This window comes from Phascolarctos cinereus, unplaced genomic scaffold, assembly GCF_003287225.1.
Source record: "Phascolarctos cinereus isolate Bilbo 61053 unplaced genomic scaffold, phaCin_HiC Scaffold_2;HRSCAF=192, whole genome shotgun sequence".
Lineage (NCBI taxonomy): Eukaryota > Metazoa > Chordata > Mammalia > Diprotodontia > Phascolarctidae > Phascolarctos > Phascolarctos cinereus.
In genome coordinates, this window is record NW_027555625.1 from 261,815,273 (window position 1) to 261,843,035 (window position 27,763).

General features: G+C 42.3%; 1 protein-coding gene across 6 annotated transcripts in view; it reads left to right on the top strand.

Moving 5' to 3' along the window:
• VAV2 (vav guanine nucleotide exchange factor 2) overlaps nt 1-27,763 on the top strand; it is a 456,873-nt gene that overhangs the window by 384,346 nt on the left and 44,764 nt on the right. For all 6 annotated transcript variants that reach the window (XM_078149967.1, XM_020981940.2, XM_078149968.1 and 3 more), the window contains exons 9-11: nt 25,726-25,825; nt 26,175-26,270; nt 26,668-26,736. In XM_078149967.1, coding sequence (XP_078006093.1) covers nt 25,726-25,825; nt 26,175-26,270; nt 26,668-26,736 — 265 coding nt within the window. The remainder of the gene's footprint in view (nt 1-25,725; nt 25,826-26,174; nt 26,271-26,667; nt 26,737-27,763) is intronic.

The window sequence follows — 27,763 nt, forward strand, 5'->3', positions numbered from 1 at the left end:
CCTTTCCCCTCTAATACGTGCACAGACACATACTCTATGCTTCTGAGGAGTGATTTTTCAACCTCATGAGGAATTCTCTACATCCTCTCCCCCTCTTTCACTGTCCACTTTGCACTCCACTGTGCTAAAGTAGAAGCTATAGGCTTTGTCGGGTTTTTTTTTTTTGTGAAAGGAAAAAAAGTTAGTGGCTCTTTGAGGGGAGGGAGGGTGGGATTTGAGGGTCAAGCAGCTCAGCCTGTTCTCCCAGATTCCTTTCTTGTAAGGAATAAGTCATTTGTGCATCTTGTTGCCCTGCCCTGGGGCCTCCTTTGTCCCTCCCCCCATACCCTTAGGCAGCCATCCCCAAGTATTACTTATGCTGGTTTGTGGGACATGGAGCTGGGCTAGCAGGCCTGGCATGTGGAGCATGGGGGGAGTCAATTTTAGGTCAGTCTTCTGACCCACTTTTCATACCAAATCCACAGATAAGTTCTCCTACTTGCCTAGAAACCATCCAGATTCACAGCTGAATTAATCAGCTCTGCAGCTGTGCCATAGACATGCCTGATTGACAGCTACAAATCCTCACCCAGGTGACAGAGACCCCACTCTCAGGATAGGGAGACATTTCTTGGAGCCTTCATTAGCCTGGCTGTGCGATTCTGCTCCACAAAGCTGGGAGAGTGTGGGGAGGGTTGGTGATGGGTGGAAGTGCTGGGGACCATGATTCTTCCTGCATTTCATTATGATGGCTGCAGTGTAACAGGTCTAGCTCCATGCCTCTGCTAACTGATGACCTTTGTGAGTGAGCCTCTAATTTCCCAGTGCACAGAGATCTCAGCCCCACTTAACCTGCTGTCTGGTTTATCAGACTCTCTTTGTTTTGGCTGCCTGACACTGCTTATCACTGGCCTGATGGACAGATGTGGGAGGAAAAAAAGAGGGCCTTCTGCTTTGACTGACTGGGGACCTGCCTTACTGAGATTTGTAAAAGTTTGTTTGGGGGGCTTTGTGGAAATATGCAGTGGCTTCCTATTTTCTTTGGGATAAAATGAAAACTCCTTAGCCTAGCACTTGGAGCTCCCCCCCTCCCCCTAGAAAATCTGTCTTCCTCTTAACCTTGAGTCTACATTCCTTCAAGGAAAAAAAAGAGAATAAATATGTATTAATTGCCTACCACGTGCCAGCTACTTTGCTAAGTGCTTTACAAATATCATCTCATTTTATCCTCACAATTAGCTATTATTAAGCTATTGTTATCCCCATTTTATAGTTGAGGAAAGTGAGGCAGATCAATGTTAAGTGACTTGCTCAAGGTCACACAGGTGGTAAACATCTGGACTAGATGTAAGCTCAGATCTTCCTGACTCCAGGCCCAATGCCTTTACCCACTGCAACATCTGGCTGCTTTCAAAGTCTCAGGTCAGGTGTTACCTTCAATGCAAAAGCTTTCCTGATTCCCTCATTGCCATCTCCCCTCTTAGTTTCCCTCTTCAAATTATCTTATTTTTACTTATCTTTGTACACATTCTATCCTTTCCATGAAATGTAATCTCCTTAAGGCAGGAATTGCTTTCCTTCCTTGTCTCCCCAGCACCCAGCTCCGTGCCTTACACATGGTGGGTCGTTGATAAAAGCTTCTTAAATTGAATTGATATATAAATTTGAGTTGTTATTATCTGACTTTCCCAACATCCCAAGTATGTAGCTATTAACCCCATTTCATAGGTGAAGAAGGTTCAGACGTTAAGCAGTGAATTACTATCTAAGTCAAGATGAGGACACAAAGTCTCTGGATTCCCAGTTGGGGGCTCTTTCCTTTTTGTGTTTATATCCTTGGTGTTAGCACCACATCCCACAGAGTTAGTACTCAACACACATTTGTTCGGTTGAATTGTTCACACAATCCCAGAACTCCAGACTTTAAAGGGATGTCACTGGTCACCTAGTCCAACAAATACCTCATCAGGACTTCTTTCTATAGCATCCCTGATATGTGGTCATCCAGTATTTGATTAAAAGCCTCCAGGAAACGGAAGCCTGCTGCCTCTGGGAGGAGCCCATCTGACTTTAGAGAGATTCTAATGAGGATTCTTTTCCTCACATTGAACCAGTTGGCCCATTTCTTCTAGCTCTGCCCTTTGGGGCCAAGCAGAAGAAGTCTAATCCTTCTATGGGGAAGCCTTTCTAATACTTGAAGACAGTTTTCATGTACGCCAACTTCCTCAAGTCTTTTCTCCTTACCGAACAAAATCTTCAGTTTCTTCAACTGATCTTCATATGGACATGAACTGGAGGCCATTTGCCATCCTGGTTGCCAGCCTTTTGATGCTCAGGAATACTCTCTGACTTCTCAAAAGGAATTGGGCAATGTAGAGGGATTCAGGGTAGCCCTGGTATAGGGTCCACTGCTGCCTTTTACTTCTGACTACAGAATGGGTTGGTGGTTGAAAGTATATTCTCTGTAAGAGGACCAGGTAGGTATTCTCCAGGAAACTTTGGAGAAGCCTTTGGGTCTGACAGTACCAGAGTGGGTTTTGATCCCTTGATGTAAGGCTCAGTATTTGGCGTCACTGGTTGTCCTACATCTAGTGCTAGGGGTAGGAGTGTGTGTGTGTGTGGGGGGGGTAATGTAAGATGAATGTAAGGGACCCAGTGAAGGGGGTAATGCAAGACTGTTGTCATTTTTGTCCAGACCTGTGGTTTTATTCACGTAATGAGCTCAGTCTACCAGTTCAGATCTGTAGCTGCTTGGCAACATAGTCTTTTTTTTAAAAATAAATGTATTTATTTATTTATTTTTAGTTTTCAACATTCACTTCCAGAAGACTTTGAGTTCCAAATTTTCTCCCCATTTCTCCCCTCCCCCTCCCCCAAAATGGCATATAAATTGAATAGCCTCAACATATACATTCATAATAAAACTATTTTCACATTAGTCATGTTGCAAAGAAGAATTAGAACCAATGGGAGAGAGCAAATAATATGCTGTGATCTGCATTCAGGCTTCATAGTTCTTTCTCTGGATGTGGATAGCCATTCCTCAACTGATGGGTATCCCATCAATTTCCAATTCTTTTGGGAACTTAGTCTTAATGGGTTATCAAGGATGCTGAGTATTTGAGTGATTCACCCAGTCAGAGGCATGAGTTAGAATCATTATGTCATAGATTCAGAGCTCTAAGGGACCTTAGAGATCATCAAATCTAACTCCCTTATTTTATAAATAAGGAAGCTGAGGCACAGAGAGGTTAAGTAATTTGCCCAGGGTTACACAGTTAGTAAATGTCAGAGGCAGGATTTGAACTCAGGTCTTCCTGCCTCCGTGCCCAGCACTCTACCAGTGGTGTAAAACTCAAAAAGAAATAGGGGCCACTAATCTGTACATAAAAATCCCTGCAGTTCACATATTGACTTAGTTTTAAAATGTAATGTTTATGTTTTATTGTATTTTTATTTACTTTGTTGAATGTTTCCCAATTACATCTTAATCTGGTTTGGGCAGCACTTGTGGCCAATAGACCATGTTTGATACCTCTGTACTATACAGCTAGACTCTGAGGCTAAACCTCTATACCTCAGTGGCTCTTAGTGCAAGAATGATCAGCCCTATTTAGTAGATGAGGAACCTAAAGAACAAGAATGGAAAATGACTCCCTTAAGCTCACATAGCCAGTGATGTTAGCGTTTAGAAATTCAGATTCCACTGATACCACAACAGATGCCAGGTTTGGAAGTGTTCAACCAGAAATTAAGTGATAATTTGCCAGGGGTTCCATCTACAGAGTCTTGAATTGGGTAGAGGGTTGGACAAGATTCCCCAGGTACTCACTGGCTCTGAGAGGCTGTCATACTTCATCCTCAATGACTTAGCCTTTGGTCCATTTGTGCTGAGACAACCTGGTGAACTCTGAAATCCTAGACGTTCTACCCTGGAATGTATGGAGATTCAAAGAAATTTTATACTGAGAAACAACTGTGTGAACAATTATTTTTTGTCCTAGTTCCAGCAATGGACTGTGCTCAGTGAATCCATTACTAACTAGGATTTATAAGCATAGGCTACGTAGCTCCCAGCTTAACATTCTTTCTTCTAAATAACACTGGTCCAAAGCTGGCTTGACTCCCCACTCCTATTTGTCTGGTATCCTCCTCCTTATCTTCTTCCCATTCAGACCCCTCTAGTTCTGGTGGTTTAACAGGGGTACTTTCCCAAATAGCTAACTTTCTAAGACAAGGACCTGTAATTTCTCAACCTTTTTCCTTTCCTTTTCCCATAATTCCTTAAGCAAATTAAACAGTTATAGAATCAAAGGCTTAGAGCTGTAAGAGACTTTAGAGAGCTCAGGTGACCTACTCTGGGTATACCACGAATGATTAACAAGCAAAAATTTTAGGGAGAGAGTGAGGAATGAGGATGAGGAGACCAGACCTATGACCTGATGTCCATTTAACTCTTTTGGTCTCCCTAGACCATAATTCTGTTCTGGCCTAATATTGACAGTGCACAGGTATGGCCTGGGCTTGGTTTGCATTTTTTTGCCCAGTGTCAACACAGCTAGTGTCTGAGGTCAGATTTGCATTCAGGCCCTCCTGACTCCAGGGCTAGTGCTCTATCCCATGCTCCACCTAGCAGCCCCTTGGTTTGCAATTTTAATGCTAACTGTACAAATCAGAATTTTTTTTTCACTTCAACACACATTGAGTGCCTATTACATGCAAGCCTATGTGTTAGGTGACAGAAATATAAAAATGAGAAATCACAATCCTCCTGACCTCAAAGAGCTTATGTTCTGCTAGAAAGCAGCTAGACAAAGCCTCATAGAAACATTTGAAAAGAGTGAAATTCATTAACCCCTTGGTTTCCTTAGGCATTGAATGAGGGTAATATTAGCACCTGTCTCACTGGGTTGTTGTGAGGTCTGAGTGAGGTAATATCTGTGAAGAATTTTGCAAACTATAAAGTGATATAGAAATATTAGCTGTTATTATTGTTGTTGTTAACACCACTAGGCTCATTCACTTCATTCACTTGGCGTATGGGAGCTCTTGGCTCACTAAATTTTGAAAGAAGAATGTGAGAGGGCCAGGAGGTGGCTTTTTTTTCTTGTCTTCTTCTAAAACAAAGGGAGTACAAAGGAACCCAGTTTCCCATAATTACCTGCAGAATTTTTAGCTGCTCTATGAGGAGAGAAGTAAGTTGAACCCTTTGCACATTATTTAAGTGAAGATTTGCAGAGGGCTTTCATGCTTAAAGCCTGTCAGAGTAATATTAAAAGGACATTTTTACCATCTGTGGCTTTCATGAGTTTTCAGAGATAAGGATTCTGAGACAGGTGAATAGTGACTTCGCATTTTGGAATTTGAAACTAGACGATAAGAGGTAATTAGGAGGTGATTAACATTGATTTGCAGACTGTGGTGGTGGGGCTGAGGCTTGAAGAAGTAGCTTTTATCTTTAAAGCACTGTGTTGTGGTCCTGTTTGGGGACGTAATCCAGAAAGGAGACCTGGTCTCCCTCCATTCTCATTTTAGTAAAGATCGGAGGACAAGTTTGAATTCCAGCTTGATATGCCTGAGGGTAGGGTTTAGATACCACTACTAATAGATGGCCCCAGAGCGCTTTCTTTGGGAGGGTAGCTCCAACTGGGCTCTGGGCCCCCTGCCGTCTTTACACTGAGCAGGCGGGAGTTAAAAACTTGTGTAGATATCTTTGGAAAATAGAGCATCCGTAGACTAGCCTGACAAATTTTATTCCAGGAACAAAAGATAAAGACAACTAATAGTGTTTAAGGGCCTCCTCACTTCTGTCTTCCTTTTATACTCTTAGCTAGTTCTTAGGATTTAAAACTAGAAGGAGACTTTAGAAAATATTGAAGACAGGACTCATGTTGTAATGGATAGGGCACTGGTGTTGGAGTGAGGAGGACCCGAGTTCAAATCCTATTTCAGATGCTGCCTGTGTGACCCTGGACAAGTCATTTATCCATTCTATACTTCAGTTTCCTCATCTGTACATGAAGTGGGTTGGACTCAGTGGCCTCTGAGGCCTCTTAAGAGTTCTAAGGCTATGATTTTATGAATGAATGCAAACGCCAAATTTTACAGATTAAGACCCTTAGGCACTGAGAGATTAGGTACTTTGCCTAAGGTTACACAGGTGTTAAGTACAAGAACCAGGACAAGAACCCAGGTTCTCTAACTTGGAATGCAGTGCTCTTTCCATCATATTATGTCTGTCTCTCTGTAGATCATTCCCTAATCTATTCCTGCCAAGTCTTGTTTCTACCTTCATAACATCTCTCTTATATGTCTCATCTCCACTCACCCAGCTGCCACCCTGGGACAAGCCCTCATCATCTCATGTCAGGACAATTGCTTTAGCCTTATTTGATATCAGTGATTCTCAAGTCTCTCTTTGCTCCAATGCATCCTTCACTCAGCTACCAAAGTGATTTTCCTAGCATATAGATCTATGTCACCACCACCATGACCACTGCCCCACAGTTAACTCCAGTGGCTCCCTATTACCTCTAAGATCAAATATAAAATCTATGTTTGGCTTGTAAGACCTTCATAATTTGACCCGTTCCTGCCCTTCCAGTCTTCTTTACACTTTATTCCCCTCCTTATACTCTATGATCTGGTGATCCTGGTTTTCTTGCAATTCTTCATGCAAGGCATTCCATCCCTTGACTCCATACCTTTTCACTGACTATTTCCCCACCCACCCACCCACCCTTGCCATGTCTGGAATGCTCTCCTTCATCACCTCTGCCCCCTGGCTTCCTTCAAGACTGAGCTCAGGTACCTTCTGCAGAGACCTTTCTTGGCCCCCCCCCAACTTTTTCCACCTTTCCAGTACCTTTACTCTGAGATTTTTGTTGTTGTTGAATCAGTTGTGTCTGACTCTCTATGACCCCATTTGGGGATGATACTGCAATAATTGCCATTTCCTTCTTTAGCTCATTTTACAGATGGGGAAACTGAGGCCAACCCAGGGTCACACATCTAGTATGTCTGAGGCCAGATTTGAACCCAGACCAGCACTGTCCACTGTACCACTTAGCTGTCCATTCCTCTAAGGTCACTTTCCATTTATCCGATATATATCTTGTATGTACAATTTTTTATGTACACCCCTATTAGAATATGAGCTCCTTGAGAGTAGAGACTGTTTTCACATTTTTATAGTACAATGCCTGCATGCAGTAGGTATTCAATAAATGCTTATTGATTAACTGGTCTCTGGTCCTAACCGCTCTTCAAAGATCAGTCCTGTTTTGTCAGCTGCCTACTGAACATGCCCCCTGGATGACTCACCCACTCCTCAAACTCAACCAAAGTCATCAGCTTTTCCCGCCTATCCCTGTTCTCTAGTCATTCATATGCCCCATCCTCTAAATCATCCTTCTAAACCCCTGCCATGGTAATCTCAGAACACAACTCTAATCTTATCACTCCTCTGGTCAAAATCTTTCTTTCAATGGACTCTATGAATCTGCCTTCCTGGACTTAGAGGATCTTGGATTGAGAGACAGAACTTTACAAGTCATCTAGTTTGTAGACCCAGTGATCTTGAAGCTACTTGCCCAAGGCCCCACCTACAGCCAGGAAGAAGCAGAATTGGGATTCAAATAGAGATCCTCTGACTCCAATACCTGAGCCCTTTCCACTGTGCCATGTTATTTCCAACCTCCTCATTTTACAGAGGGGGAAACTGAGGCCCCAAGAGGTGAGGGGACTTGCCCAAGGTTACCCAGGCGGTAAGTAGGAAAAACAAGATTTGAACCCGTGGCCTCTTGACTCCAAATCTGACACTCTTTCTGCTGTCTTCTCCCTCCTGCTCCCCCCCCCTTTTTTTTCTAGTTCAGGCTATCTCTTCTCTCATTTTTAGTCTGATTTGGAAAACTTAGATTTCCCCTATAAATGTTTTGTGTGTGTATGCACACACATACGTGTTGGAGGATCAGGTTATGCTGTCACTTTCCAAATGGTGAGAGGTTTGGAGATGTTTTCCAAGTGAAGAGAGAAGTCAGTCTATATCAGAACACCACTAATCCTGCTTGTTAATATTAGATACACAAAGAGTCAGGTCACATTGCTCCCAGTAATCCTATCCTGAAAGTGCCTGCAGCTTCATAACTAGTCAGTAAAGTGGGCTGGCTCCATCCCCAGACACCAGTCTTGTCCCAGGGTCCCCACTCCATTTACCACAGGCTCTCAGGATTCCAAGCAAAGGGGACCAATGGGAGTTGAGTTAGACTTTCACTGTGCTGTGAAGCTTGAATGCAGTCTAAAATTACCTCCCCACAGTCTACAGCACTTTGGAGTTTTCCATTCCACCGGGGTAAGACATTTTTATTACCCTGTGTGAGTGACTTCCCTTGGCGGTGACAATTATTGAGATCCTCCGCAGTGATATTTCTTCAAACTCTCATTTAGAGCACATTTGCAAGCAAACTCTGGGAGCTGCTGTCGCTGTGCAAGGAATGTTAAGGATGAGAAGTCAGAGGGCAGTTGAGTGACTAACATAATTTGATGATTTTTTTTCCCCATGTGATACTGCCAGAAACATCAAACAGCAGCTTCTAGATGAATGGCCTTTAACAAATAGAAATACTTCAGTTAGAGCTCACCTCTCACCCTCTTCCTCCCCAAATTCTGGATTCCCTCAGTTAGGTCACATCCCAGACTCTGCCTGCAAAGCTGTGTGTCTGGTTTCTATCTAGCAGAGTCAGGACAGGCATTAACTGGGTTTTGCAAGTGCCTTCTTAGCAAAGTGATTTGTCCATATCCTAGAGTTCAAGCTGTTTGCTACAGAGTAGCATTTGGAATGAGGGGATACCATCAGGTGGACCCTATGGAAGAAAAGAAAGATACAAGTCTTTGTTAAGTGACTATAATGTGTCAGGCTACTGAGCTAAATCCTTTACAAACATTATCTTGTTAGATTATCATAACAACCCTGGGAAGGTAGGTTTTATTATCATTCCCATTTATAGTTGAGGAAACTGAGGCAGACAGATGTTAACTTGCCCAGGATCACACAACTGGTAGGTATCTTAGTCAGATTTGAACTTGGGTTTTCTTGACTTCCCCAGCACTTTATGGGACAACTTCACAGCAAAGCTCCTGTCTAGAAGGCCAAATGTAAATTCATTGGAGTTGTGTTTCCCAGCTTAGCACACCTTTATTACTCATCTTATACAGTTAATGTTCAAGTGCTCCAATTGATCTGGGACCTATGAACATGGGGTATTCCTCCAACAAGGCAGATTTGTTCGCCTATGAATCCTATCTATGTCCTCCAGTAAGTCTGATTCAGGGGATCAACTCAGTGGCCTGAGGGCATTGCTCCCTTTCTTCTTCTATCTCGAGGGTTCCAGGGGAGCACACAGGCTAACCATTGCTTATCTCTAACTTTCTTTCATTTCATGACCCACCCAGTGTATGTCCATAACCTTTTAGCGTGGAATTGTAGGGCTGATCTAGATCTTAACATTCAAAGAGCTTTAGAGCTAGAAGGGAGCTAGAAGTCATAGACTCTTAGAGTAGGAGAGGATTTTAGAAGTCAGCTACCAAACACCTTGTGAATAGCTTTTGGTTTTTTATCACCTTAGTTTCCCAATGTGAACCCTCTCCCTTCCATCCAGAGAGTGAAGGTTAAAAATGAAGAGGAGGGGGCAGGGGCAAGCAGTTCAACAAAAGCAAACAACACATCAAGGAAATCTGATTTTATGTAGAGTGTGTCAGCCCCAACATTTTACAGTTTAGGAAGCTGAGGCCCAAAAGGGTCAAGTGACTGTGATTCATCCAATAACAACAGTATGGCCTAACCTATTGGCGTAAAGCACTTAAATGTTTGTTGGATTGCATTCATTGGGTCAACAAGAATTTATTAAAATGTCTGCTATATGGCAAGCATTGTGATGGGGGCAATTTGTCTTTAAATTGGGACAGTCCTTGTCCTCAAGGAGCTTACCTCCTTCAAGGGCATAAATTCTTAGCCTTTTTGTGTCCTGGACTCCTTTGGCAGTCTGGTGATGCCTATGGACTCCTTCTCAGAATAATGCTTTTAAATGCAGAAAATAAAGTGCATAAGATTGCAAAGGAAGCCAACTATATTGAAGTATGATTATCAAAATATTTAAACAAGTTCACGGACCCCAGGTGATGAACTCCTGCTGAAGGGTGATATCACAGAATGGCATAGAAAAGCACATTAAGATGTGCCAAGCACTGTGTTAAGTTATAGGGCTACAAAGAGAAAATGAAGAAATTTTCTGCCCTTGAAGAGTTTGAATTTATAATTAAAGGATACAACACATAAAGAAGAGTTCATGTTCATGTTTGGTTCATAGCAGATAGAAAGGCCAGCCAGGGAAAAGAGCAATATAGGTAGCAAGGCCCAGAGGATTTTGTGGAGTAATGTCAGGGCAGATGGCCCCCTACCAAGGGGATAGTGAGTTCAAGGGTTAGAATGAAAGGGAGCTCTGTGATATCTCTAGCAGGGGCAAGATTTAAGGGTCAGGATCCAACAGATGGTGGATATCCTGCACCTATAGGAACTAGGTAAAGGGCATCCGGGGTTGGTTGGGTAAGAGATCAGTCTGTAGCACCCCCTCAGTGGGTGTTGCTGATATATCTTCCTGCCTCCCACTGGCAGTTTGGGGAAAGGGAGGGGGAGATCCAGACTCCCTACCATGGCACCTGTGGAGGTGGCTAGGCCCAGTGATCAGGCTGCTGTGGGGCAAGGAAACATATCACAGAGAAGTAAATATGGGAGAAATACAAAGTAATTGGGGTAGGGGGTGTCATTAACAAGTGGAGAATCAAGAAAGTTGTCTTGAAGGGGTTCATTTCAATCAAGTTATTTCCTTCCTAAGGACAGAAGGTAACAGATTACCTCTGTCCTTCCAACACCACCCCTCCACACATGTACACACCCTAGGATTCTTTAAAGAATTCTCTACTTGTAAGAAGAGCAAACATCCTGAGAGAGGGAGACGGGAGGACTTGATTGATTGATTTTGATTGATTGTTAGTCATGACTTGAAAGGGAAGAAGGGGAAGCAGGAAAGGCTCAGCATTAACTCTTACACTATATCTTTAATTAAACAATCCATGCATCTAAAGTATATGCATCTGTTATAGTGACTCAGAGAGGTATCTTGGGCTTATCTGGGCTTTGACTAAAGATACCCCAGGAGCTGACATGGTTTGTAATAAATCTTAAGAGACTGGAAATATAAATATATGTAAATATATGCACATATTTATATATGTATATGCACACACATATACACACACATCTAGATGTGTGTGTGTGTGTGTGTGTGTGTGAGAGAGAGAGAGAGAGAGAGAGAAGAGAGAGAGAGAATATATATAATCTCCTCCCAGTAGAGTGTGAGCTCCCTGAGGGCAAGGGTCAATTTCAAATGCCTTTGTATCCTGAGTGCTTTGTACCTTTATTGTTATTCAGTCATTTTTCAGTTATGTCCAGTTCTTTGTGAGCCCATTTGGGATTTTCTTGGCAAAGATACTGGAGTGGTTTGCTATTTCCTTCTCCAACTCATTTTACAGATGAGGAAACTGAGGCAAATAGAATTAAGTGAATGGCCCAGGGTCACAAAGCTAGTAAGTGTCATTGTGACCACAGACAATACTGTGGAATGAGCTTTATATGAAAAATGGCTTCTTATGGTCCCCATAAATCCCCCATCTTCCCAAAGTCAGAGTTTATTGTGGATAGGTGAGAGAATCATCTCTAAATGTAACAGAATGCTTCAAGGGGAATGTTGTATATAGAAAGACTGGTAGGTAGGAAGGGACCAGGTGGGAAAAAACTTTAAATGCTAAACAGAGGAATTTCTGCTTAACCCTAGAGACTAACAGAAGGCCACTGGAGCTTATAGAGTCAGGTTGAGGTAGTTTGATCAGTCCTGTACTTTAGGAAAATCACTTTGGCAGTTTTGTGGAAAATGGATTGGATTGGGGAAAGACTTAAGGCATGGAGACCAATTTGAAGTTTGTTGCAATCTTACAGCGGAGAGGTGTTGAGGGCCTAAATTAGGGAGGTGGTTATTTGAGCAGGAAGAGGATGTTCTTGTATATTTTATATGCAAGAATTGTTGTGAAGGTAGAAATGACAAGATTTGACAATTGATTGGATATATAGTATGAGAAAGAGAGAGTAGAAAAGTAAAGGATGACATATCAAGGTTGCAAATCAAGATTGCCTGGGAAGATGGCAGTTACCCTTGACACTAACAGGAAAGTTCATAATAGGAGAGGGTTTGGGGTGGGGTACGGGTGAAGATAATGCATTTTCTTTTGCATATTGTCTTCTATTAATATGAGGTCTATGGGACATTCAGTTCAAAATGTCCAGGAGATAATCAGTAATATAGGATTAGAGCTCAGGGAAATGCTTAGGCTAGATATATAGATCTGGGAGTCACCAACATAGAGATGATATGGAAATGTGTTTTAAATGAGCACATGTGTATAACCCATGTCAAATTGTTTGCCTTCTCGATAGGGGGAAAGAAGGGAGAGAATTTGGAACTCAAATTTTGAGAAAAAAGAATGTTAAAATTGTTTTTACATGTAATTGGGGAAAAATAAAATATTAGATTATTTTCAAAAAAGAAAAAGAGATGATAATTGAACCTATGGGAGTTAATGAGGTCACCTATAGAGAGAAAAGAAAAGCAGGCCTGAGACAGGAACAGTGGGTCAACCACAATTACCATCATATGCATAAAAATCAAGCAAATGAGTCTAAGAAGCAGTAGTCAGAAAGACAGGAGAACCCAGAAAGACCAGTGTCTTCTCAACCCAGGAAGGAGTGAGTATCTAAGAAGGGAAAGTAATCAGCAGTGACAGATGCTGCAGAGACATCAAGAAGGCTGATTGAGAAAAAGAGATTAGATTGAACAGTTAAGAAATCTCAGTAACTTTAGAGAGGGCAGTTCCATTTGGGAGCCAGGTTGCAGAAGGTTTAAAAGATCAGGAAAGGAGAGGACGTCCTGCTGGCTTTTGCGAGGTGTTTAGCCAAGAAGGAGAGGAGAAATATAGAATGATAGCTAACAGAAACGGAGAATCTTTCGAGTGTTTTTTAAATGATGAGGGAGACGTGGGCATCTTTGTAGGCAACAGGGAAGGAACTACTAAGTAAGAAGAGGTTGAAGATAGAGAAACAGTGGAGATGATCATGGGGTCAGTCTTAGGGAGAAGATGGAAAGAGAAGGGAGCAAGGGTGAATATATAAGGGTTGGCCTTGGGAAAGATAGGGGCCACTTCTTTAGAGACTAGAAGAAATAGTGATGGATGATCTCAGAGAGATATGAAGGAGAAAGGGAAAAGAGAGAGCTCCAGGTAAGTGGCCTCATTTTTCTTCTGTGCAGTATGAGGTAAAGTTTTACATTTAATTCTAGAGGCTAATAGAGGGCCACTGGAGCTTATTGAGTGAGAGTAAGGACCTGGTCAGACCTAGACATTAGGGAAATCACTTTGGCAGTTTTTGTGCCAAAGGGTTAAAAGGCTAGGGGCAGGGATGCATTAAATTCATATACCTTAATTTTTCAGTCTTATTCCCAATCGATGGGCACCATCTTTGTTCCCCACTTCCATATAAGAGTGCTACTGCACTTTATTTTTTAGGGGGTAGGTGTCTGTTAGACCTTTTCACTTCTCTTTAACTTCCTTGGGAGTGTATTCCAACTATGAGATTTTTGTATCAAAGCATAAAGAGAGTTAGTAATTTTTCTTGCAAAGTTCCAAATTAAAATCAGAACCCTGGGACCACTGATGTAGTGGACCATTTTGTAGTTCCATCCACAGTGAATCAGTGTGTCTGTCTTCCCATGGACTTTTCCAAAATGGAGTGTTCTCATCTTTTCTCTTCTTTGTTATTTTGCACAGAGTAAGGTGAAAGCCTCACCATTGTTTTAATTCACATTTCTTACTCTTAGTGATTTGGAACATATTTTCATGGGGCAATTTATAGTTCCAATTAATTTTTCTAAAGTGGGGAGGTGGTCTATCAGCCCACACCTGGAACTCACATTACCAACAGCAGTTGTTTTGAAGAGATCATTAGTCTAGAGGCTGCTAAGCCATCCTGGAACCTGCCCTAGATGCTGAACCTGATGTGGGAACCTGGCTTTGGTCAAGGCATGAAGAAATTGCCTGACAGACTTGGGGTCCATCCAGCTGTTTAAGCCACATCGAGGAGAACATTCACTGTTATGTCTTACTCAGCTGACCTTTTTAAAACATAGGCTTTTCTTGGAATGTTCTTTGTAAGGATACCTCCCTCAAGGGAACCCTCCCTCTCTGTAACTGGGGCACTGGCTACTTCCTGACAGAACTGTCTGGCTTTTCTTGGAGCCAAGAAGGGATGGATCTTGTGACCTTGGGAGAGTAGAGGAACTTTGTCCCATTGGCCCCTTCCCTGGTGGTGGGGCCTGAGTTCCTGGTCACTGATAGGGCTGCTGAGGGATGGAGTGGGGATGGGGGCCAGGGCAAGGCTAGCTAACCGACTTTTAAAAATCAACTCTTTCTAACCAAGACAAATCTAGACTTAACAGCTTGCCCTTTGCATAATGGTAATGCTTTCTCAGGCCTCTGTCACACTGAAACCTGGATACAGCTTGGCACATCAGTCTCCCTAAATTAATCAAGAACTTGAATTCTAGTGTCAGCCAACAGTGAAACACTAAGGAGATACTGTCCACTGAGGTTGATCCTGTCTGTCTCTTCCCCACCCAGCTTCTTCATTCTTATGCTTTTTTTAGGCTTCTGTTTTCTGAATTAGAACTGAGAGAGAGATCCAGTTTGTGTACTATTTTCTCCCACCTCTAGTTCTTCCCCATGGTTCTTTATCTCTCCAAATCCCAGCCATCCTTCAAGGACCAGCTAAAAATTTCACCTCTTCAATGGCATCTTTCTTCTTTCCTCCAGTCCATGATGATCTCTTCTTCCTTTAAACTGCCATGGGGGGTGCATTTTGACTCATTGTTTTGCCTCCCTCAGTACATACTGCCCAGGATCGCTCCTTTTTGTCACTGTGAGATAATGAAAAGACTTGGCCTTGTAGTCAAAGAACCTGGGTTCAAATCTTAGGTCTGCTACTTATTACCTATGTGACTTTGGACGGGGTCCTTCTTTCTCTCTAGACCTCAGTTTCCTTATCTTTTCAAATGAGTGATTTAGATTAGATGATATCTGAAGTTCCTGCCAATTTTAGATCTGGGATCCTATGACTGGGTGATCTCCAAGGTCCTCCCAGATCAACCTTTTTATATGCCATATGTCATCTCCCAGCTGGCACTCCAAGTTCAGTGTACTCTCCTCTGCACCATCCTCCTCCTGACTTTGGTGGGGGGAGGTCAACCTACATTGGGATGGCTAAAGTCATTCTCTTCAGATATCTGACAGGCTATCTGGTGGGAGAGATTGAACCTGTCTTTTCCTCTGCTTCTTAAACCCACAATGGGTGTCCTGCCCACTTTAAGGACTTAATTACAAGTGATGACGTGGGAAGGTGCTAATGGTCTCAGTGGCATAGCCAGGAGTTGGTGCTTGGTTGTATGGGTCTATATTAATATGTTTGCACATAGTGTTGTGATATCAGCCTTATGATATCATGAAATAAATATTCATCCATGGACATTTCTCGTTATCTAAGAATGTTTCATCTACATAAACTCAATATTGGAAAACCAAACTAAGTATCTATTTTTGTCTCCATACTCAAGATTATTGTCCAGCCAGGTTGTGCAATGGATAGAGCACTGGGCCTAGAGTCAGGAAGACCTGAGTTCAAATCTAGCCTCTGTTACTAGCTGTATGACCCTGAGCAAGTCACTTAACTTTGGTCTGCCTCCTTTCCCCATCTGTAAATTGAGATAATAACAGCACCTACCTTGCAGGATTGTTGTAAGGATCAAATGAGATAATAATTATAAAGCATTTAGGACAGGGCCTGGCCCATAGTAAGTGCTATATGAATATTAGCTGCTGTTCTTGTTATTCCTTCTTTGTCTAGATCAGGTTCTTCTTAGCCATTTTTGGTGTGTCTTAGATCTCTGTGGCAGTCTGGTAAAGCCTGTGGTCCCCTTCTCAAAGTATTTTTAAAGGCAAAAAATTAAAGACATTGGATTATAAAGAAAATCAATTATATTGAAATAAAGATTGACATAATTTTTTCCCATCCAAATTCATGGAGCCTTTGAAATTTATCCACAGACCCAAGTGGATGCCTGTGAATCCCAGATCCCCATAGTAGATAGTCTTTAAGGTCCACTTAAGTTTTCAACAGTCTGTGTTCTGAGGTCCTCTGAGGTTCTCATATTTTATATCTTAGGGTCACTTCCAACTCTAATATTCTGAATTCAAAAGTCCATTCCTGTTGTAACATGCTGATTTTCAGTCTCCCCTAGAAAGAGTGTGAAGATCAGAGAGTTGCAAAATGTTCCCAAACTGAAAAACAATGGAGATATTCTTCAAGCCTGAGGCAGCACTCCTTGTGGGTGAATGGTGCCTTGGCCAATCTCAACAGCTTTCTGCCAAAGGCTGGCCTGGCCAAAAGGAAAGGCCAGGGATCATCATATTGAGAGAAAAGTGGAAAAAGGTCCAAGGAGTGCAATAGGAACACAGACCTAAGGGAATTTATCCTTCAGAATTCATCAGGCATCCCTAGCCAGAACCTCAGCCAGAGTACAGAGTCCAAAAGAGAGGGCTGTTATCCAAAGGAGGACTGGAAAGTGCCTACACTTAGTGACTTAATGAGCATCCTAGAGTGCCCACTAATGCCAAGGAAAGGAAAAAGGTGATACCTTTATGCTTCCTGGCTAGGGTAGGTCATGGGTCACAGAGTCTTATACATTAGCTGTCCCTCTCTGGGAATTCATATAGATGCTGTGTGCTGTGGGTTTAAAGAGCACACGTTATGATTGCTGTGCTGAGTAGATGGCAGCACCCACCTCACTGGGAAGAGAATAGGCAATTTAATTGACTGAGTTTTGTGTGAACTGGCTCTTCCAGAATTTTCAAGTGTCTTCTGTCAGGTAACTTACAGAGTAAATAAACAATAATATTAGGGATAAGTTTGGGCTGTTAAGCAGAGCTTTGAGCATTGAGTAAGACTAGTGCCAGGGGCACTGATGACAGGGAGATGACACAAGTTCATGCTATGCAAAGAAAGAACTGCACCACAGAGGGCTTTGCACATGATTGAGAAATCTAGGTGCTTATTTTGTGCTCACTGTATCCATGTAACCTGGAGAAGAAAAGACTTAGAATGGATATGATCATTCTCTTCAAATATTTGGGAAGAGGGATTAAGTTTATTCTGCTTAGTCCTAGAGGGTAGAACCAGAACTAGGGAGATAGATTTCACCTCAATAGAAGGAGAAACTTCCTAACAATTAAAGCTTTCAAAAATGAAATAAGCTGCTTTGGTAAGTAATGAGACCTCCATCTCTGAATGTCTTCAAGCAGAAGTTAGATGACCACTTCTTGGCTTTGTTATAGACATCAGTTCATCAGCATTGCACACTAGTTCTGCTTGCATGGGTTCTGAATGATGGACAGTGCTCTTTTGCTTTCCCAGTCACCCATGAAATGAAGCAGGTCTGTGTGCTCGCTCCCATGCTTTTTAGTGTGATGTTATCAACAATATTGTTGGACACCTTCACCAAAGATGAAAGCAGCATCAAGGTTGGCTACCATACTGATAGGAAATTATTTAACTTGAAAAAGCTACAAGCCAAAACCAAAGTGGAGGGAGAGTTGGTGCATGATTTTTTTGTTCGCAGGTGATTGTGCACTCAATGCAGCCTCTGAGGCTGAGATGCAACAGACCATGGATCTGTTCTCTGATACTTATGGTAATTTTGGCCTAATAATTAACACCAAGAAAACAGAGGTTCTCCACCAGCCTGCACCACAGACAGCATCCGTATATGGAACCATCAGTTACAGCAAATGGAGAAATTTTGAATGCTGTGGATAAGTTCATTTACTTTCCAGTAAAGGAGTATACTTTCCAGAGATGTACATGTAGATGATGAGGTTGATGCACACATTGCCAGGGCTAGCTTAGTGTTTGGGAGGCTCCAAAGGAAAATGTGGGAGACAAGAGGTATTAGGTTGCCATACAAACTGAAGATCTCAGAGCTGTTGTGCTGACCTCATCGTGGTATGCCTGTGAAACCTGGATAGCATAGCAGGGCGGTGCCAGGAAACGGAATTGCTTCCATTTGAATTGTCTTACAAAGATTCTGAAGATCACCCGGCAAGATAAGGTACTGGCCACTGAGGTCCTTTCTCAAGCCAAACTGTCAAGTATTCAAACTTTACTGTAGAGAGCACAACTCTAATGGGCTGGCCACATTGTTCAAATGCCAAATGTATGTTCACCTAAAATACTATTTTACAGAGAACTCACACAAGACAAGCACTCACATGGAGGTCAGAAGAATTGATACAAGGACACTTTCAAGGTCTCTCTGAAGAACTTTGGTATCAGTTATATGACATAAGAGGCACTGGCACGGGACTGCCTAGCATGGCATGTCCACCACAAAGAAGGCACTGTGCTCTATGAGCAAAGCAGAATTGTAGTAGCTTAAAAGAAACATGAGATGTGCAAATTTAGAGATATCTCCACTCCAAATTTCACATGGACTATCTGTGCCCAACTTGTGGTAGAACGTTCCAAGCTCGCATTGGTCTGATAGCCACAGTCTGATGCACTATACCTGATGTTGGGGTGCTCTTCAACAACAAAGAACAACAACCAGCCATATAGACAGGATTTTCTGCTCAGATATGGATTGTATAATGTCTACAATTCCATAAAATTGAGCAATGCAATGTGTTTATGAAGTGCCCACCCTGTCTCACCTCTGACGCAATGGCTGTGTGACCCTGGGTAAGTCTATATGTTGTAGAGCAACTACCAGCCTTCATTTGTAGAGGCAATTTCATCACTCAGAATCCCCCCCTCCCCAAAATGACAGGTCAGGACCAAAAATAGCACCACTACCCCTAGTTTTGTGCTCATTCTACCCTCTCTTACCCCTACTTCTGAACAACTTCAAACTCCTTCAGGTCTCATTTTCTCCTTCCTCCTTCTCTTTCTCCTTTTCCCTTCTTGTTCTGTCACCTTCCCGTTCTCTGCTCTAATGTCCTAGGTGTGATTGGGTACTGTTTTAGCCTCTTCCTTACCAGCTCTTATCTCCTGCCCACAACAGAGAAGCCACATCCCTAACCCAGCCATGAAGGACTGGCTTGCTGCACTCTGAATCAGGACCAACACTCAGGCCCCACAAAGTCCAACAGAGTCACTTTCTTTTTTTACATTAATTTCTTTCTCTTTGGGGGCTGGATAAAATGAAGGCCTTGCTGGCCAGGGACTAACTTTTCCAAGTTTCAGAAGCTCACTCAAGAGCTGATATAGTCAGGGCATATAGAATACCAGTTGTGATTGCTCTACTCAGTGGACAGCAGAACCTACCTCACTGGAGGAGAATAAGCCAGCTTCAAGGGCTGAATTATGCATGATCTGAGCCCTCCCAGAGTCTTAAAGTGTCTATCAAGTAACCCAGAGAGGGAGTAAACAATTTTTTCCTGAGCAGATAAAGAAAGACTTGGCCTATTTAAATTCTCCTTAGTGTTTAAAAAAATGATTTCATCATATAATTGGGGGTAAAGAAGGAGAAACACTGGGAATATAATGCAGGCTTTGGCATTGTAGATGATCTGGGAATGAGGAGAACTGGATTATCCTGAATGTACCACTAACTTGCTCTGTGACTATGGAAAAGTCACTTCTTAGAGCTTCACTTTCCTCATTAGTGAAGTAGAAAGGAGTCTTTTATTTTTTTTATGCCACTCTTTGTTTTCGAGTCACCTAGGTGGCACAGTAGATAGTGGGACCTGAAGTCAGGAAGACCTTAGTTCAAATCCCACTTCAGTTACTTACTGCTGTGACCTTGGATAATTTACACAACCTCTGTCAGCCTCAGTTTCTTCATCTGTATAATGGATGTAATAATAGCACCTACTTACTAAGGTTGTTATGAGGATAAAGTGAGATTACAAAAATATTTGTAAAGCGCTTTGCAAACCTTAAAGTATTAAATAAATGCTGACTATTAGTATATTATTATTTTACTATTGAATGAGTGAAAAACTACTTAGGAGCTCTTCCTCAGTGTCAAGCACTGTGCTCAGTGCTAGGGATACAAATACAAAAGTCAAAACAGTCCCCTGCCCTCATGGAGCTCCCATTCTGATTGGGGAAACAACATATATTTGGGAGTTGAAGCCAGTGAAGGGTATTTAGTTTAGCAAGTTATACAGATGGTGAATAGAGCCATAGGGAGTAGATTGACACCTCTTTCCCATAGTAATAATAGTATTAATTTGATTATAGTTTCAAACTGGAAAGTAGGGAAGTGGGTTAGAGGAAAAGGTAGCCTGTTTCAGCAAGATGACCAGTGAAAACATCACTGGGGAGTAAAGTGGACCATGACTAGAGCCACCCAGATATAGTGAAACACCTGAGGCCCTCACCAGTCAGGCCAGCAGAAACATGATCTGTTAGACTTTTCATTGCATTAATTTCCTTGATTAGCCATTATGTTCCTCTTTGATATTTTAGTAATAATCTTCACCTTTTTTGACTTCAGTTTGGTGATATGCCTGGTTAGCTTGAAAGTAACTGAAATTCAAGATGGCAGTCTGCGTGTTCTAGCCTTCTGCTACTCAGCTGTGAGTAAGTCAAAAAGGAGGACTATGGAGTAGGAGTCAGTCAGACAGGACCATATACCCAGAATGTTATGGAAGGTTTAGGGAAGATTCTATGGAGAAAATCTCTAGAGTAGATGAGAAAGCCTGGATAGGCTGTATTTTGTAATAGTGAATGACTTACCTATACTACAGATAGATCAGATTATAAAGTTAGAGTATTGGGAGTCTACCTAACACAATACAGTGGCGTCAATGAGATCAGAGATACTTAAGTGATTTGGAAAGTCCTTCTGTTATTAGTTTCTTTCATTGCTTTTCTCCAAAAGCCAGATTTCCTTAGGGTCGAGGTCAGGATTTCATCATGGTGTATTTTAGGAATTCCCCTTCTCAACAGGAAGTAGGGGTGTGCCTTGGAGTATTGACAGGACCTTTTTAACTGGGAGAGCTGACAGGTTGGAGGGTGGCTGTACCTGAGGAGAGATGGGGGAGGAAACCCTAAGGATCAATATGATTGTAACAGCTTTCCTAAGACTTGGGAGAGTTCTGTGTATCCTCTTGTGCCTTTCTTGCCTTGAAGGTTTCCAGATTTCCTGAGAGACAGGGAGATAGGAATGGGCGACTCAGTGACATTTAATACCTGATTCGGTTTGGTCTGCCCAGATACGGCCATCTGGGCATTAGAGAGACAGGCAGCAAACTGGATATTGTTTGGAGTGCCAGTGGCAGAGGGTGGAGAATCTGGAGTAAAGGACTTTTCCTGGGCTGGCAGCTGTTTAAGTCCTCCCCATTCCCCATATGGGAAGCCACTAAAACTTTTGCTTATGCTCTGAAAAGAAAAATCCTCCCAATCTGAAGAATTTTGAGTGTATGGTTGTTGTTTTTTTCAATCAACCTCTGCATCAAAATTCCCAGTTTAATAGCATGTTTGCCTGAACTAAAGCCAAGGGTCAGATTCCTGTCCTAGGCAGCTCCTGGGCAGAACCTCCTGCACAGCTGTGAAAAGCAGATTCGAGCAGCAATAGTGACATTGTACATTGCCACCATATTGTGAAGCAGTTTATATTTCACTAAATACTTTTAGACAAGACAGGATCTTTTGCTGCCAAGTCTTTTCCTGTTGACTTTTTGCATTCTCCGCCACACAGTGGCTTCTTCAAAGTCAAGCCTAGCCAGACATGACAGCAAGTGAGAAGTGCTGGGCAGAAGGAGCAGTTTCTTCCATGCATGCACAGTGTATGCTGTGCATTTGTAGAGAGCTGGGAAATGCCTCTCAAGAAATGCCACCCGTGCCCTCAAGCAACCTTATACACTTGTTGTGTGTGAAATGATGACATCACTAGAGGCAAAGTAGTGAGTGGAAGGGAAAGAACATCGGATTTGAAGTCAAAAGGGCCAGTGTTTGAAACTTGGCCCTGCTATTACTAATGCCTAGGAAGAATTAGCATGGTACCATGGAAAGGGCACTGACTCTGGATTCCCAGAGGTTCAAATCCTACTTCTGATGTTACCTGTAAAACATTAGGAAAATCACTTAACCTCACTGGATCTGTTCTTTGTATTAACTTAATCAACAGATAACTGCCAGATGAAAATTGTAAGGTGAGGAGATTGGATTAGATTGGTCTTTAAGGTCCCTTCTAGCTCTAAATCCATGGTTATATGACCTGTGTGACCCTGGGAAAGCCACTTAATCATTTTGGGCTTCAGTTTCCTCAACTAAAGTAAAGGGTTATTTGGATAATGTAGAAGTTCCTTTTCTGAGGAAAAAAGCTGAAAGGCTTTTGATCTCAAAGTGTATTCCAGGACTGACCATTGGTGTTACTGTTTAGGGGTTGTCTGCCTATGGGTTTAGGAAGCAATCTTTCAGCTTTGATATAGCACAGAAATCTGGGGCTCATTCAACTTCAGAGTGGACTTTTTAATATCCTTAAGCACTTACTCAGACCCAGTCCACTCCCCCCCCCCAACACAGGCCTCAAGAAAAAGTCATACCAGCTGCAGCCTTCAGACTATATTTCATAAGCCAATTTTAGTGTAAGCCACATAATCATAATTAGAGATGGAGAAAGAATGATGAGATCATCTTGTTTGGGTTCCCAGACATTGTTCCTAGCTTTCCCAGGATACAGGCATAGATGGAAAGCCTCCAGGCCTTTGTCCACAGAGCCTAACCATTCCATCAAATGCCTCCTGATTCCAGCCAGGGCCTTGGATCACACTATGATGCACAGATGGATGGTACATGAAGGCCTGGAGCCTTCAAGGGATACTTGCAAGGTAAATTCATCTATACTTCCTAATCTTATGTTCACAACTTTCCTGACCTGTATCCCTTGACCAAGGAGGGAGAAGGAAGAAGAGTACATTTTTGGAAGTACATTTTAGGACTACAGTTCCATGGAGTAGTTGTAGCACTAGAGTGGGAAACATTCAGTACTGATGCACTTATTGAGCTCCTGTGTGCTAGGTGCATTATAGAAGGGAAGAGAAGAAAAGGAAGGTCTCCCTGCCCACAAGGAACTTACAATCTAGTCAGGAAAAAAACCCCATGAACAACCAAGAAAACAAAAGGATGTGACAATGTAGACGTGAGTGCTGATTATGTGGTGTAGATTCCAGTTACTGAAAGCGTTCAGAGGAAGGAAAAAGTACAGGGGGCTGGAATTGTTAGGAGGGTTTTCTGCAAGAGAGGAAGGGGGAAGGGAATGAATAAGGAGAAAGCATTCCGAGCAAGAAGAAGAAACAGAATAAGCAAAGGTGGTGGTAATGGTGGTAAGGAGTCCAGCATTTCAGAGTTGGAGGGGATGTCAGAAATACTCCTGATTCCAGTGCCTTGGATCATACCCTGATGCACAGCTATGTGGTACATGAGGACCTGCCTGCAAGGGCAAATGCATTTGTGCTTCCTAATCTGATGGTCACAGCTTCCCTGACCTGTATCCCTTGACTCAGGAAGGAGAAGAAGGAAGAATAGTACAATCTGAATTTGTTTCTTGAATCCCCAGTGCAGCATCTCTGACAAGCAGCTCCTTGTCCTCTGCGTGAAGACCTCCAGTGGTTGGGAGTTTGCCACCTTCTAAAAGGTAGCCTTGTCTACTGCTGGACAGCTCCCATCAGTGGGAAGTTTCCCATCCTACCAAATCTTTACCTGCTTTTTTACAACTTTTGCCCATTGCTAAGTCTGACTTCCAAGAAGAAATGAAAAACCTCTTCCATGTGACAGTCCTTTAGAGTCTTGAATATAGCCTGCAAGTCCTCTCTACATTCTCCTCTTCTTCAAGTTAAGCAGTCACAGTTCTTTCAAGTGACTCATCGATGACAGAACCCAAGGACTATCACTACCCTGTCATTATCTTCTGCATGTTTTCCAATTTCTCAGTGTCCTTCCTGAAGTGTGTGGCCCAGAACTAAATACTGTACTGTAGATAGAATCTGACCAGGGCAGAGGACTGTGGGAATGTCACCTCCCCCATTCTGGCCACTATAATGGCCTTAATGCACTTTAATTAGTGTTGATTTTTATGGCTATTGTGTCATATTATTGGTTGATATCAATCTTGAAATTCTCAAAGGCCCCAGATCTTTTTTTTTCTTCTTCACATGAACTCAGTCTCTATTCCTTGCTAATCCTGTACTTGTATAGGTTAAGGTTGTATGAGCATCTAGAATCCAACTTCAAGAATTTACAGTTATTCCTATTAAATTTCATCCTTTTAAATTAGATCCATTATTCAAGTCTGTTGAATTTTTTGGTTAACCTGATTAGAAGGAAGAAGAGTAGGGGTTCCAGAGGGAAGAAGGGGAAGTAGGATTGGGTTAAGTAGTGTCAGGCCACTTTGTGGAAAGCTCTGAAAGCTGAGTAGAGAAGTTTGGCCTTGGGGTGGGAGACCCAGGTGTTGGGGAGAAGAACAATGCAGAAGGTGATCCCAGATCAGCCAGCCAGGGTTCATGAAATCCACAGCAGCAACTGATTTGTGGCAGGGTATGGTCATCGATATGATGCTGACCAAACACTTTCCTAGAAAGTCAGGCCTGAGAGGCAGCAAGTATTATACCAATGAAAATATCTAAACCAAATAGTCTCATAGCCCCCAAACTTAGTTTTTCCTGACACATGGATTCAAGGTGAGAATCTACTCTTTCATACTTGTCTCATCTGCGTTCAAGACCCTGCAAGAAAAGCTATATGTTTTTAAAAGTTACATACTGCAGTCTTCAGGGACATGAGTCTTAGAGAAATGAATAAGGGTGAATCAGGAGTGGGTTCAGAAGAGACTCAATGAACAGGCCGTTTAGGAAAGAAGACTTGCTCAACACAAGTGATTCCCATGATCCCGGTCAAGTTATTCTTAATATTAGACAGATCCTCAGGAACCTGGGGCAGAGAGCATCAGGCCATCTACAACTGGCACTGCCCAGCCCTGGGGGACAGGGAGAAAGGCAGGGGTAAATATTGAAGATTTTCTTTGATCCAGGCCCAATTATTCTTATAAGGAAAAGTTTTAGGCATATAAAAATAGAACTATAAATAATATCGTTAAACCATTACATTATGGCTCATTGCAAATATGTGTGTATCATTATACACATAAATGCATGTTCACACAGACACAATTTTAATAGTCAGCAAGCATTTGTTAAATGCTTACTATGTCCTAAATATGAAGTGCTGAAGATACAAAGAAAGGTGAAAATATAGTTTCTACTCCCAAGAATTTCACATTATAATGAGGGAGACAACATGCAAACAACTATGTATGTACAAGATATATATTCAGTGTAAGTGGAAGGTAATTTCAGAGGCCCTAGGCACTAGGAAAGGCTTCCTACCAAAGGTAGGATTTGAGCTGAGTTTTGAAGGAAGTTGGAGGTGATGTCAAGTGTTTATTATTTAATTTGTGATTTCGTGTGTGTGTGTGTGTGTGTGTGTGTGTGTGTGTGTGTGTGTGTGTGTTGTTGGTGTTTTGCTCCCTTCAGGCTACTGATCTATGGGGAATACTGCAGCCATATGGAGTATGCCCAGAACACTCTGAACCATCTTATTGCCAATCGAGAAGATTTCAGGCAAAAAGTGGAGGTAATACAGTTGTGGGTAATGTGTGTGTATGGGGTGAGGGGGGAGAGTACTTTTGATTCCATTTTCCTAACTGTAAAATAAGTCATTAAATGTCATTTTGACATTCTGTTATGTAGCTCTCACATTCTAAGGTCCAGTTCAGCTTTAAGATTCTATGATTAGAGGAATTAATCAATAGGTTCATCCTTTAATGGAGAGATCTAAGTATGAGAGGTGTGCAAGACATTTGGGCTTCAATCCAGAATTTATTTCTTTACCCCAGGTCTGCAGAGGAATAGTGGGACATGGTGTAACTTTTCCTTGAACAAAATTAGATTCCCAACATTTGTTCCTTTATGGTCACTTTTAGGAATGCACCTTGAAGGTCCAAGATGGGAAGTTTAAATTGCAAGATCTGCTAGTGGTGCCAATGCAACGGGTTCTGAAATATCACCTCCTCCTGAAGGTAAGTATCCCTCAACCACAGACCTCCGATTGAGACTGGCCCTCAAAGGACCCTGAGAATGAAGACTACCTGGTAGACAGATCACACAGTGTGAGTGATTTAAAGCAAAGTCATCATGCATTTGTTAGCTTAACATGGAATATATTGCCTCTTTTGGGGCTCTACTCTGGATCAACTTGACACAAAATTTGGGAAATATACAAAAAGTTCAGGTTTATAATCAAATGCTTTTGATTTGCCCGCTAGGAGCTAATCTGTCAACCTGAAATATGCTTCTAGGTTGGTGGGTAGGTGGGAAGTCCTGTCACTAGAGCCATGCAGTGCAAAATTCCAGAATTGTGGTAAGGACAGTGGTGTGTGAAACAGGGGATTAATAACACTTCCTCAACCCTTTTAGGAACTCCTCAGCCACTCTGCGGATCGTCCCGAGAGGCAGCAGCTCAAGGAAGCACTGGAGGCCATGCAGGTAGCTGGGTTAATTAGGATGGGAGCCAACTCTCTATTGAGAAGTCATAAGGAACACCAGAAATCAGAGCAAGACTACCCTTAGAACAGGGATTGGATTCTTAACCTTTTTTGTGGGTTGTGCCTGCAACTTTTTGAAGTCTGGTAAAGCCTATGGATTCCTTCTCAGAATGTTTTTAAATGCATAAAATGAAATATATAGGATTGCCAAGGAAACCAAAGGTTGGTAAAAATAGAGGTGAAATTTCTTTCCCATCATATCCAAGGACCCCATAAAATCTATCAACTGACGCTTTGTTGGGGGGGGACAGTAGACTTCTGGTTAAAAAACCCTGCTTTAGAACCATTTTCTCTCTAGTCAGCAGACTTACGAACCAGATGAGTCTGTGTTGGATTCCATACCAGGGACTGCAGTTACTCAGCAAGACGAACAGGTCTTGTTGTAAGACATTCTCACAGAGAAGGCAGGACCTTTAGCATAGTGCGTTATATATAGTGAGCTTGTGGTGGTCAGCTTCCCCATCACTGCAAAGTGGCTCTTGGAAGCCCGGGGTATCATATTATCTGGAGCTCAATGTAGTGTAACAAGGGAAGTGCCTCATGAGAGGCAGCGGGTAGACAGAGAATCCACCTGCAGGAGAAATCTTCTAACTTACCTTCCTCTCTCCCCAACACACGAGTACACACATGCATACACAAACACATACCACACACACACCCTACATATAAACGTACCACCACCATCATCATTTATTTATTCAAAACCTGCAGTAATGTGTGAGTTGAGAGGTTTAGGGATGATAAGATAAACAGTAATCTCTGTATTTATGGAATAAGATTGGTAGAGGAATAAGACACCAATAGATATAACAAATTGTGTGTGTGTGTGTGTGTGTGTGTGTGTGTGTGTGTGTGTGTGTAGGCAGCATGAAGTAGTAGAAAGAAAACTGGCCTCAGAGCCAGAAAGAGCTAAGTCCAGTTCCCACCTTTTCTCTCTCTCTTCCTCTCTCCCTCTTCTACGCACACAC